General features: G+C 38.2%; 1 protein-coding gene across 2 annotated transcripts in view; it reads left to right on the plus strand.

Annotated features, from left to right (window-relative positions):
- The window catches only part of PIBF1 (progesterone immunomodulatory binding factor 1), a 237,935-nt gene that overhangs the window by 182,950 nt on the left and 41,122 nt on the right, over positions 1-13,863 (plus strand). For both annotated transcript variants that reach the window (XM_059684820.1, XM_059684821.1), the window contains one exon: positions 10,944-11,074. In XM_059684820.1, coding sequence (XP_059540803.1) covers positions 10,944-11,074 — 131 coding nt within the window. The remainder of the gene's footprint in view (positions 1-10,943; positions 11,075-13,863) is intronic.

Raw genomic sequence — 13,863 nt, forward strand, 5'->3', positions numbered from 1 at the left:
TGGAGTTGTACACTTGAAACCTGTATAATTTTATAACCAGTGTCACCCTAGTAAATTCAGTTGTAAACGTCTGTGTGTGTATTGACATAAGTAACTTTTCAGAAGTTAACCCCTCTCTTTTTACTTAATTCCTTCTGCTCTCTTCCCCATCATTTGTCTACTGTTCCCTTCTCAGTGGTCACTGATGACTTCCTAATTGCCAGTATTCTCTTCATAGTCCCCTAATCTATCCATCGCATGGCATTGTAGATATTCTAGAAATGCTTTCTTCTCTTTGCTTTGTGACCCCCATTCTTTCTCAGATGTCTCATTAACCCTCAAATGTAGATATCTCTCTCATGTCTATTCCTTACACTTCAGTAGTAATTCTCAAATGTTAGTATGATAATTACCTAAGATTCTTGTAAGTTACTACAAGATGTAGGTTACTAGATCCAGCTCACAGAGATTGCAATTAAGTAGGTCTAAAAGAAAGCCCAGGAATCTGCATTTTTATCAAGCTCTAATGAAAGTGATCTAGGGCCACATTTAAAAAAAAAAATTATGTTCTACAGACCTATCTATCCATCACTGCCATGCTGATTCCTTTTAATTATCTTAGCATACTAGTTCCAGATAATTTCTCATTATCTGGACCAGGGGTCCTCAAACTACGGCCCGCAGGCCACATGCCGCCCGACGAAAACATTTATCCGGCCCGCCAGGTGTTTTTGCCGCCGCTACCTGTTGCTTAGCAACCGACTAGTTTTTTTTTTAAACTATAGTCCAGCCCTCCAACGGTCTGAGGGACAGTGAACTGGCCCCCTGTTTAAAAATTTTAGGACCCCTGATCTGGACCATTACTGTGGGAATCTGAGGCCCAGAGCAGGGCTGATAATAACATAGTATGCACTTGCTTCTGGTAATTAATAAAACATTTGCAAAAATAGTGGTAAAAAGCTGCTGCTCTAAGCCCCTAAGTGTCATCATCCCACCACAGTCCTGTCTGTCCTGGTCCCTCTTCTGAAAATCCCTGGACATCCCCACCATCCAGCAACAAAGAAGTAACACCTGACACCACAGTTTCTCAGGGTGCTGCTCCAGTGCAAAGATTGGCTTCCTAATTGGTTAAATTGTATCAGTTAAATATTACCCCTGTTAAAGATAAAGATATTATTAACCATACGGGATACAAGAAACCAGTTTCATTGCAAGGATGGTCAACTCAGAGTATAAGATGGTCTATGTGCAGTATTATCAAACTTAATAAAATGGTTGGAGTGGCCTGCAGCAAGTCCACGATCACAAAAGCTGTGTTTTCCAAGTTTGATTGGTCATCAGAACCTAAGAAAGCTGAGAAATGTTTCAGTAGGACTGGGATGGCATCCCAGAAATCACTGTTGTTGTTTTTTAACATTTTCCGTAGTGATTCTCATGATTAGCTAGGTCTGAGAACTAGTGCTTTAGATTGAGAACAGAGTAGCACCAAGTGTTGCCCCATATTGAATCTCAGTAGGTGTTTGACATTTCATGGCACAATCACAAAGATTAGGCAAGGATATCTGGATTTTGCAGCACAAACTACCACCACTACTAGAAAATGTCACATGTATATATTTATACACAGAAAGCAACTCAGTGTTAAATTCCATTCTAGAGAATGTATTTTGTCCCTGGCAAGAAAGAATTCTATTTCTAGGAGTTTCTTTCAAAATAAACTCCAGAAGAAAAAAAGTCACAACAAAATATAGTCACCATTATGTTTTTTAGATTTTTAGAGAAAGCATACAATAAGTTAAATTAGTATTTGAATCAAAATGCATAATCCTATATAATAAAGAGCTAATATGCTAATTAGACCAGATGGTGGAACAACCTTCCGGAACAACCAATGGGCGGGGCTGCGGGGCTACCAGGCAGCTGGGGCCACGAGGGCTGAGCCCCTTTCACCAATTTCATGCATCGGGCCTCTAGTTTTGTTATAATCAGGCATTGCTTTTCTCTGAATCATAGGTACAGGTTATTGAAACAAAGGAGGAATAACAATTCTATAAAATGTGACATGAGTCATTTATTACGTATATGATTTCTGAGTCACTAATTACTAAAACTTTCCTATAAGGAAAGATTACTAACAATAAGCAAAGTGAGTAATTACAAAACTTTTTTAATACTAATTATTATAGTTACAGAAAGACTTTAAAACCATATTTGGAGGAATTAAATTATTGAAATATATTTATTTCAAAAATAGAAATTATCACTTTTTATTAAGAAACATGAACATATTTTTAATTTCCTGAGGAATTAATATAAATTTGGGGGATTTAGAAGCCTACAAACAAGTTTATAAAGAAGCATATCCTTAAAACTGACAGCACTACAGTAGTTTCTGTTATCCAGAGAGGGAGGTGATTGTAGGTTGTGTATTAAAGACACCTTTTTAAAATACAGCTAATATATATAATTGCTATAATGAAAAAAAATTGAACTAAAATAATTAAGGCTAACGCCTGCTTTTTTATTTTTATGCAATTGAAATTAGACTTGATAAACTTTAAACATAACTCATTCTAGACCACAGCTAACTACAGTCTGTAAATGCCCTGTCTTCTCCTCCCCTGCCTCCCTCTGCCCCCTACACATGCACACACACACACACACACACACACACACACACTGTCTATTCTACACTTTGAAATACAAAGCAACTTGTCAGTTCAGTTTATTCAGTTAGGGTCAGTTCTGTGAAAACAACGTCAGGGCAATTGTTTGATTTAATTGACTAGTGAAACTGGTCATACAGGTAAGTGGAACCTAGTTTTATTTTTTTCCAGCTGCATACTTGAATGTTCATAAAGTAACTTAGTAGAGTAATAAAATTCCAGTGACATTGAAATAGATTTTAAAGAATGATTACCAAAGCAAGTAAAAAGACACTAAAACCCAAACTATAGAAAATATTCATGGTATTTTTTTCTTTATGGCTCCGCTTTCAGGATAATGAATTGTGTCCAAAAAAGAAGTCTTCTTTCACTATTCATTTCCTTTTCTTTGAGGTATCTTTTCCTGGCCTGTACTTAATATAACCAAAAGAAAATATGCTAATATAATGCAGATGAATAATTTAAATAACTTTTACAAAATAGTTCCCAAACTGCAAGCACATTTCCTCTTAGCAGTTGGTCTGTCCCTCGTGGCTTCACTTTTCTACTTACCCGCCTGGACCTCATGATTGATCATTTTAAAAATAATTATTTCTGCCCCTCCCCACCTCCACCCCCCATTCTCTCTGCTTTTTGCTGTACCTTCCACGCTACACACCCTGCTATTCTCTACATTTTTAGGTCCTAGGCTGCTAGTCACTCTTTTTTTTTTTTTTTTTTTGGTGGGCAGAAAACCAAAAATTTCAATGCTAAAATAAATATGTTTAGATATTAATTTTTTTAAATGTTGATCTTATAAATGTACTTCATCTGAGAAGAATATATAAATCATTCCTTGTTCCAGAAAAGCAGCAAGTCTCTTGCCTCAATTGAACTTCTTAAGGGTTATGAAGTAAAGAAGAAAAAATGTTTAAACATATGAAATGCTAGAGTTTTATTGTCAAATAACATTTTATGGTCATAGTAGTTTGGAAATTTTTTTTCTGTATAATACAATACTCCCTTCCCCATACCCACCAGTTTTGTTGTGATTGTTTAGTTTTTGCATACCCACCTTTCAAATATGGTTTTTGAGACTCATTGTGTACCAAAGTAGGGTCCTGCTAATACTGACAGTGCTATGTTTAGCCCTATGTTTACATTTGCTTAGGGAAAAGATCAAATACGAATTAGGAGAAAAACTAAGGTTGATTTTGGTGTATAATTTGATAAGATCCTTTAGAAAAGAACTTTGGTCTATATGTCAAGATCATTAAATAGTCGTACCCCTTAACCTAGTACATTCTGAGAAAAAAATTGAACAAAGAAAATATTAATTTTTAAAAAAATCTATAATATAAAAAATTTGTTGTAGCATTTTTTGTACTAGTCAAAATTTGATAACATCCTAAATATTTATTACTATAAGTAGTGTAACTAAATTATGGCACATTAGTTTACTAGACCTTTTTGCAGCCATTAGAAGAGGTCAGTGGGGGGAAAGGAGGGATATATGTAATACTTTCAACAATAAAGATTTTTTAAAAGATAGGTAGATGATAGGTAGGTAGATAGATAGATAAAAATTAATAATCCAACAAGGAAATTAAGAAAACAATTCCCTTTGCAATAGCCTCAAAAAGAATAAAAATAAAGTATATTTAATCAAATAGGAGAAAGATTTGTACATGGAAAATTACAAAACATTAATGCACTGAAGAAGACCTGATAAATGGACAGACATCCTATGTTCATGGGAGACAATATTGTTAAAATGATAATACTGCCCAAAGTGATTTACAGATTCAGTTCAAAATCCCAATGACAATTTTTACAGATACAGAAAATCCATTCTAAAATTTATATGAAATTTCAAGGGACCCTGAATGACCGAAACAATCTTAAAAAGGAAAAACAAAGTTGGACGACTCTATCTATAATAATAAAAACACAATATGCTAATTAGACCAGACAGCTGAACGACCTTCTGGATGTCATTCCAGACATCCTTCCAGACAAAGCTGCTGTGGCGGGGGCCCAGGCAGAGGCAGTTAGGGATGATCAGGCAGGCAGGCGAGCAGTTAGGGATGATCAGGCAGGCAGGCAAGTGGTTAGGGGCAATCGGGCAGGCAGGCAAGTGGTTAGGGGTGATCAAGCAGGCAGGCAAGCAGTTAGGGGTGATCAGGCAGGCAAGCAAGCAGTTAGGGGCATCAGGCAGGAAGGCAGAGTGGTTAGGGGCCATCAGGCAGGCAAGCAGGTAAGCCGTTAGGAGCCAGCAGTCCTGGATTATGAGAGAGATGTCCAACTGCCTAAATCAGCAGTCAGACATCCCCCGGGGGGTCCCAGATTATGAAAGGGTGCAGGCCGGGCTGAGGGATCCTTACCCCCACCCCATCCCCCACCCCATGTATGAATATTGTGCACCAGACCTCTAGTCTGATTATGAAACTTACTACAAAGCTACAGTGATTAAAACAATGTTGTACTATCATAGGATAGACATAGACCAGTGATAGCAAACCTTTTTTTTAAATTAAATCTTTATTGTTCAGATTATTACAGTTGTTCCTCTTTTTTCACCCCATAGCTCCCCTCCACCCAGTTCCCACCCCACCATCTGCCCTTACCCCTGCCACCCACTGTCCTCATCCATAGGTGTACAATTTTTGTCCAGTCTCTTCCCGCACCCCCCACACCCCTTCCCCCCCTGAGAATAGTCAGTCCACTCCCTTTCTATGCCCCTGATTCTATTATAATCACCAGTTTATTCTGTTCATCAGATTATTTATTCACTTGATTTTTAGATTCACTTGTTGATAGATGTGTATTTGTTGTTCATAATTTGTATCTTTACCTTTTTCTTCTTCTTCCTCTTAAAGGATACCTTTCAGCATTTCATATAATACTGGTTTGGTGGTGATGAATCCCTTTAGCTTTTTCTTATCTGTGAAGCTCTTTATCTGACCTTCAATTCTGAATGATAGCTTTGCAGGGTAAAGTAATCTAGGTTGTAGATTCTTGCTATTCATCACTTTGGATATTTCTTGCCACTCCCTTCTGGCCTGCATAGTTTCTGTTGAGAAACCAGCTGACAGTCGTATGGGTACTCCCTTGTAGGTAACTGACTGTTTTTCTCTTGCTGCTTTTAAGATTCTCTCTCTGTCTTTTGCTCTTGGCATTTTAATTATGATGTGTCTTGGTGTGGTCCTCTTTGGATTCCTTTTGTATGGGGCTCTCTGTGCTTCCTGGACTTATAAGTCTATTTCTTTCACCAGGTAGGGGAAGTTTCCTGTCATTTCTTCAAATAGGTTTTCAATATCTTGCTCTCTCTCTTCTTCTGGCATCCCCATAATTTGGATGTTGGTACGCTTGAAGTTGTCCCAGAGGATCCTTACACTATCTTCGTATTTTTGGATTCGTTTTTCTTTTTGTTTTTCCGGTTGGGTGATTTTTGCTTCTTCGTATTTCAAATCTTTGACTTGATTCTTGCGATCGTCTAGTCTGTTGTTGGAACTCTGCATAATACCCTTTATTTCAGTCAGTGTATGCTTAATTTCTAGTGGTCCTTTTTCATAACCTTGAGGGTCTCACTAGATTTCTTGAGGGTCTCACTAAATTTATCGGTGGTCTCACTAGATTTCTTGAGGTTCTCACTAAATTTATCGGCGGTTTCTAGAAAATTCTTGAAAAACCTTAAAAGTGTGGTTTTGAACTCTATATCCAGTAGTTTGCTTTCCTCCATTTTTGTCATTTGTTTTTTTTGTTTTTTTTTTGTTTTTTTTTTAAATATATTTTATTGATTTTTTACAGAGAGGAAGGGAGAGAGATAGAGAGTTAGAAACATCGATGAGAGAGAAACATCGATCAGCTGCCTCCTGCACATCTCCTACTGGGGATGTGCCCGCAACCCAGGTACATGCCCTTGACCGGAATCGAACCTGGGACCTTTCAGTCTGCAAGCCGACGCTCTATCCACTGAGCCAAACCGGTTTCGGCCATTTTTGTCATTTGTGACTTGTTTCTTTGTCTCCACATTTTTTATGCTTCCCTGTGTTGATAGAGTGGCTTTCTGTGTTAGGTGTCCTATAGGGCCCAGTGGCTCAGCCTCCCCAATTACCTGAGGTAGACACTCTTGGTGACCCCTTTGTGGGCTTTGTGCACAGTCTTGTTGTAGTTAAGTCTTGATTGTTGTAGGTAACACTGGGAGGAATTGACCTCCAGACCAATTGGCTGTGAGAATCAGCTGTGTCTGCAGTGGGAGAACTTCTGAGCTGGAGACACCCTTAGGGGCAAGACTTGCTTCAGTGGGGCTTTGGTGCTCACTGAATCTGCCCCCATGTGTCACTTATGGATCTGAGGAGTTATAATCTGGATGGTCCCACTCTGACCACTGGGTACACTGGCTCTTGGATCTCTAAGGAGGTGCTAATTTAGCCTCTGCCTGAGGCTACCCAGCAGGAGCTATGGAAAGATCTGCAGATTCCTCTTCTTTTTGGGGGGGTTTGGAGGTGCCCAGATGAGGCCCAGCTGTGAAGCAATGCAAGCTGCTGTGTGGCCTTGGACCTTCTTTTGGAAGTTCTGGGTCTTTCTAATTCAGCTGCAGTTTGTTAGGTAATTTTTAGGTTGCAAAGGGCCAAGCCTTTCATATGCAAAAGCCCCTGTGCACAGCTTGGGTGGGGCGGGGTCTCAGGGAATCAACAGGGCAGAGCAAACAACTATGGCTGCTCCCCAGTCCTACCCTAAGAGGCTCCACATCTCAGTGCCCCAGTAATCACTGCAAGCACCTCTGAGAGAAAGCCGCCCTTGAGTTTTGCCCGATGCCAGACAGTCCATTTTCTCCCCATATGAGTCTGGGTCCCCAGAGACTCACCCGGAACTGGAGTTCAGAGCAGTCAGGAGCTTGAGACTCCTTCCTGATTGAAAAAGACAACCGTGTCCTCAGCTGCCAGCCCTTTTGGCTTGCACCTCCGTACCTCTGCACTTTACTTCCACACCTCCTCTGAGTCTCAGTGCTTTTCTCTTTCCTTCTAGTTGTAGAATTTTCACTCAGCCAGCCTTCCTGTGGTTCTGGATGATGTCCGTTTTATCTTTTAGTTGTATTTTTGAAGTGGTTGTGCGAGGCAGCAATTTCCGGTGTTTACCTATGCCGCCATCTTCCTTTTTTTTTTTTTTTTTTTTTTTTATGATGGCGAACCTTTTGAGCTTGGCGTGTTAGCATTTTGAAAAACCCTAACTTAACTCTGGTGCCATGTCACAAATATTGATATTTTCAACCATAGTAAAACAAAGATTTATATTTTTGATATTTTATATATTTAAATGCCATTTAACAAAGAAAAATCAACCAAAAAAATGAGTTTGTGTGTCACCTCTGACACGCGTGTCATAGGTTCTCCATCACTAACATAGACTGATGGAATAGCATAGAGAGCCCAGAAATAAACCCTTACACATGGTTAGTGGTTTCTCCACAAGGTTGCCAAGACCATTTAATGGAGAAAAGATAGTCTTGTCAACAAATGATGCTGGTAAAACTGCATATCTACATGTAAAAGAATGAAATTGGAACCATATTGCATACTGTATATAAAAATTAAGTCAAAATGAACTAAAGACCTAAATATCAGAGCTAAGGATATAAAACCCATACAAGAAAACATAGGAGAAAATCTTCATGACCTTGGATTTGGCAATTGTTTTTTTTAAATGACACCAAAAGTCCAAGCACCAAAAGAAAAACAGTGAAAAAGACATCACAGAAACAGAAATATTTGCAAATAATATATCTAATAAGGATTCAATATCCAGAATATATAAAGAAAACCTACAACTCAAAAAAAAAAAAAAAAACCTACATGAAAAATGAGCAAAAGACATTTCTCCAAAGAGGACATACAAATAGCCAATAAGCACATGAAATAGCAATTTCAGCAAGGAAGTCAAGAAATCGGAACCAAGCACTTTGTTGGTAGGATGCATCCACTGTGGAAAACAATTGGCCGTTCCTGAAGAAGTTAAATATAGAATTACCATATGACCCAGTAATTCCACTTCACTCCTACCTAGATCCAAAGGAATTGAAGATAGGTACTCAAACAGATACTTATATACCACTGTTCATAGCAGCATTAGTCACAATATCCAGAAAGTGGAAACAATTGAAATATCCATCAATAGATAAATGAATAAAGAAAATGTGCTATAAACATGCAATGGAATATTATCCTATACTAGAGGCCCAGTGCATGAAAATTCATGCACTGCAGGGGGGGTCCCTCAGCCCGGCCTGCCCCCTCTCACAGTCCGGGAGCCCTCAAGGGGCGGGAGGCAACCCGGTGATCAGGGGTAGGCAATGCCCCCATCATACCTCTGCTGCTGCCACTGCTGGCAGCACAAGCCTCGGCCGGCCCTGGTTACCTGAGCCTCGGGCGGCACTGGGTGGCTGGGCACCGACATCCAAGGCATACCTGCACCTCGGGCCGGCCCTAGTTGGCTGGGCACTGACATCTGAGGCTTGCCTGTGCCTCAGGTGTCAACTGGGCAGCCGATATCCGAGGCTTGCCTATGCCTCGGGCTGGCCCTAGGCAGCTGGGCTGTTGATATCCAAGGCTTGCCTGCACCTTGGGCCTGCCCTGGGGGCTGAGAGCAGGTCTGGCTACACCACATGCCTGCCACCGCCTACCCCATGGAGGGCCTGAAAGGGCTGGGGGACTCTGGCAGAGCTGAGGGGCCTGGGCACCGCCATCTTTGTGATGGTGTGACAGTCAGTTTGCATATTCCCTCTTTATTAGATAGGCTAATAGAAGTGTAATATCCAAATTGACCGAACGGTGGAACGACTGGTCACTATGATACGCACTGACCTCCAGGGGGCAAGCGCTCAACACAGGAGCTGCCCCCAGCCCACAGGCCCAGATGAGGAATGGGGAACCTGGGGTGGGTGGTGGTGGATGTGGGCAGCACCAGGCCAAGGCCCCCACCTTGCCAGTTGCCCCACACACAGAGGGCAACTGGCGGCAGGGGGCAGGGCCAGTGAGCGGGCAGGAACAGCCAACCTCTCAGTTCCTCCCCCCAACTGGCAGCCTCTGATTGCCTGATGGCAGACGGGGAACCAGGGGTGGGTGGTGGCAGGGGCCCGGCTGCCGGCAGCCCGGGAAGATGGCCCTGATCACACGCCACGCCTAGGGACTGTACTTGTGCACAAATTTCATGCGTCGGGTCTCTAGTTTAACCATAAAAGGGAATACAGTTCTGATACATGGTACAACATAGATGAACCTTGGAAACATTACATTAAGTGAAATAAGGAGATATAAAATATCAAATATTACGTGATTTCACTTAAAAGAGGTACCTAGAGTAGGCAAGTTCACAAAGACACAAAGTAGAATAGAGGTTTCCGCGAACTGGATGGGAGGGAATGTTTTGGCTTCATGGGAACAGAGTTTCTTTTGGAGCTGATGAAAATGTTCTGGAAATAGATACTAACAATGATTACACAACAGTGTGAATATGCTTAATAAAATGGTTAAAATGATAAATTTTGTTAATGTTTTAACCATAGTTTTTTAAAATGTTAATTATACATAGTGCATAAGTTATCTATTTTACAAATAGAGATGGAAGGAAATATGAAGGCTTGGAAAAATTACTAAATTTTATGATTATATTATTTTGAATAAAAATAAAGCTCAAGCCGTAACCGGTTTGGCTCTGTGGATAGAGCGTCGGCCTGCCGACTGAAAAGTCCCAGGTTCGATTCCGGTCAAGGGCATGTGCCTTGATTTCGGAAACATCCCCAGTAGGGGGTGTGCAGGAGGCATCTGATCGATGTTTCTCTCTCTCTTCGATGTTTCTCTCTATCCCTCTCCCTTCCTCTCTAAAAAAATCAATAAAATATATTTAAAAAAGAAGAAGAAAAATGTAAAGATAAAAATTATAATAAATAAATAAATAAATAAATCTCAAATAAAATATTTTACTTTGTAGCCAGTGGATATTCATTAAAAAAAGAGAAATTTTGCATCACATAGCTTCTCAGACTGACAGATGGTAAGAAAATATAGTTAGCCCTTCCCCAAAGTTGGAAATAATATTTTATATTTTATTTAAATTTTTCTTTCCTTTTATATAGTCATTATTGTTGTTGAGACTAGCTATATTGATTAATTTTTTAAACGTTCCAATTTACACAGGGAAAGCTTTCAGAGTAATTATTATAAGGGAGAGTAGGTATACTGTATCTGTGCTAGAGCATTTTGAATACTTTTCGTTTCTTGTAAAATTTTCTAGGTTTTAATGAAATCTGTCTTTCTTTAGCTTGACAGGGCTAACTCTCTGTTAAATCAAGCTCAACAACCTTACAGATATCTAATTGAATCGGTGCGTCAGAGAGATTCTAAGATTGATTCACTAAAGGAGTGTATTACACGGCTTGAGAAAGATGTCAGGTAAATCATCTGCAAATCTTTTATTTGAGTAATAACGTAATACTGCTATAGAGAAATTTGGTTTGTATATTATGGAGAAAAAATTAACTAATGATAGTGGTCTTAAAATGTAATGAGTATTAAATTTCTATTAGAAAAACTAGGTCACATCACGTTAGGTGTTCATATTCCACTTTATGGTCAGAAGTTTTAGCCTGACATAACAATGCTACACATTTAACAAAGCAGTTTACTAGCATGACAACTATCTGGTCCTCGATCCCTAGATACTGTCTCTATTGGATTGACCAAAGAGAGAAGGGGAACACAACCAGATGCCATTTATGAAGTCAAAATTACTTTTTAAACATAAAATGTATACATTTACTTAGATTCCTGTTGACTTTGCCAAGGAATTTTTAGGCCTTTTTTCCTCTGAATCTTTAAGTAACCCATGAATTATCTAAATGTACATAAAATTATTTCACTTCCTTATATTGAAGTTGTTTTCTTATATAACACCTTATCCAAAAGACTTGCTCCATTTAATAATTACCCAAATTCTTTACATATTCATCTATATGATCATTTTAGTCTTTTTAAATTGCAATAAAAGAATGATGCTATACATAAAGAAAAAGGTTTTAATTTGTGAATGGTTGGCTAATTGACCTGTTGTTAGATTTTAAGCTTATTAGAATAAATTATTCTAATATGCAAATTATTAACCTATTAATAAATATTAAAGCAGAGAATAAGATGGAAATTGTTAAATTAAGGAATTGGAAAACAGTAAGGAGAAAATAGTTTTTAAATCCAGGTTTCCTAAGTTTGGTTTTATATAACCAAAAATATAAAACTCTGAGTTATTAACTCCAAAGGATGAGTGTTTTGTTGTTGTTGTTGTTGAATCACATAATTATCTTCTCTTGTTTCTACCCCAACCAAAATAATTGGTCCAGAACTTTACTCCTGATGTAATTTTTGATGATTTAATTAAATAATTTAAAATCACATTTATGCTTTAAACATCAACATAAATAATTTCTTTCTAGATTAAACTTAGTTAAAATTATATTTAGAATATATATAAGCCAGCATTAATAAATCAAATTAATTAAACAATTATTCTATAAATAGCTACTTGGGGCAATAGATTCTGTTTTATCATTTACAGAGTACCTGGTTATCTTAGGGAAATTGAGAAACGAACCCCTAATAAAATTTTTTCTTCCTATATTATGTTTCTGTTATAGTTGAAATTTTGCATTGAGTTATTTTACCTTTGTAATCTTGGAGGAGGATATATAAAAGGCCTGTGGAAAAAATATTGCCTCTTTCACAATTACATTCAAATAATTTTATTTGAATTTTTATCTTAGATAAAAATTTAAGAATTAAAATAGCTGAAAATGTTGACTATAGAGAAAAATAATAGATGGCTGTAGGAGAAAATTATAAAGATGAGCAAATTCAGCCCTAGGAAAATGAAGCAACTTTTCTTCCAAGAACATAACAACTTTGTTGTAGGGCCAAAATTTGAATCCAGATCTGTCTGCTTTCTAATTCTGTAGTCTTAATCATTATGTTATACTGCCTCCTTATGTTCTATTCTGAATAAGGGATAATTTTTAATTGATCAGTATAATTAAAGAAGAAAAGCCAAAAAATAATGTAGAAAAATGGTTAAAAGTAGGGCTTAAGTAAATTGATAATTGTGATAAGCACAATGGATATGTTGGGTTATATTTTTCTCTCTTATTTCAAAATATTTCATAATGAAGTTAAAAGAAAACAGATTTTAAAGGAGAAGTAAATTACATGAGCTCAACTCCAGTACTTAGTTTTAAATTGGAACAAGTCAACTGAGCTCTCCCAGTGGTAGGCAAACTGCAGCTCGGCAAACCGAGGCTCGCAAGCCACATGCGGCTCTTTGGCCCCTTGAGTGTGGCTCTTCCACAAAATACCGGCTCTTTCACAAAATACCAACTTCTGCATATGGGCCACGAAGTTTCAATCGCACTGTACATGCGCGCCCGCACGTGGTATTTTGTGGAAGAGTCACACTCAAGAGGCCAAAGAGCCACATGTGTCTCGCGAGCCGCGGTTTGCCAACCACGGCTCTAAACCGTTGTTCAATAAAACTTTGTGTAATGATAAAAACATATCACATCTATGCTGTACAGTATGATATCCACTAGCTGTTGAGCATTTGAAATGTGGCTAGTGTTACTGAAAAACTAAATTTTTTATTTTATTTAAATTAATTTTAATTTCCACTTGTAGCTAATAGCTATGGTATTGGACAGTATACCCATTTTTTTATTTGTAAAATGAGGTAGGCACTGACAGCACCTAACTTATATGATTCTGAAGATTAAATGATGTAATGTTTGTAATACCACTGTGCCTATACATACACAAATGTATGATATTGTTAGTATTTATCTTATATTTAACAAATTTTTATATGTGCATTACCCACTTTTTTCTTTTTTTTTTAAGTCTTTATTATTGAGAGTATTACAGATGTCCTCCACTTTCCTCCTTGCCCGGTCTCTGTTTATATTTTATTCATTTTATTGTGTTTATTAGTTTCCACATATAAGCAAGATCATATGATATTTGTCTTGCTCTGACTGGCTTATTTCCAAATTTTCATGTTGAAATTATCTTAAAATTGAAAAATAGCCCAGCTTTTGTGGCTCAGTGGTTGAGCATTGACCCATGAACCAGGAGGTCATGGTTCAATTCCCAGTCAGGGCATATCCCTTGTTGTGGGCTCGATCCCTAGTAGGGGGCGTGCAGGA

This window comes from Myotis daubentonii, chromosome 2 (assembly GCF_963259705.1).
Source record: "Myotis daubentonii chromosome 2, mMyoDau2.1, whole genome shotgun sequence".
Classification (NCBI taxonomy): Eukaryota; Metazoa; Chordata; class Mammalia; order Chiroptera; family Vespertilionidae; genus Myotis; species Myotis daubentonii.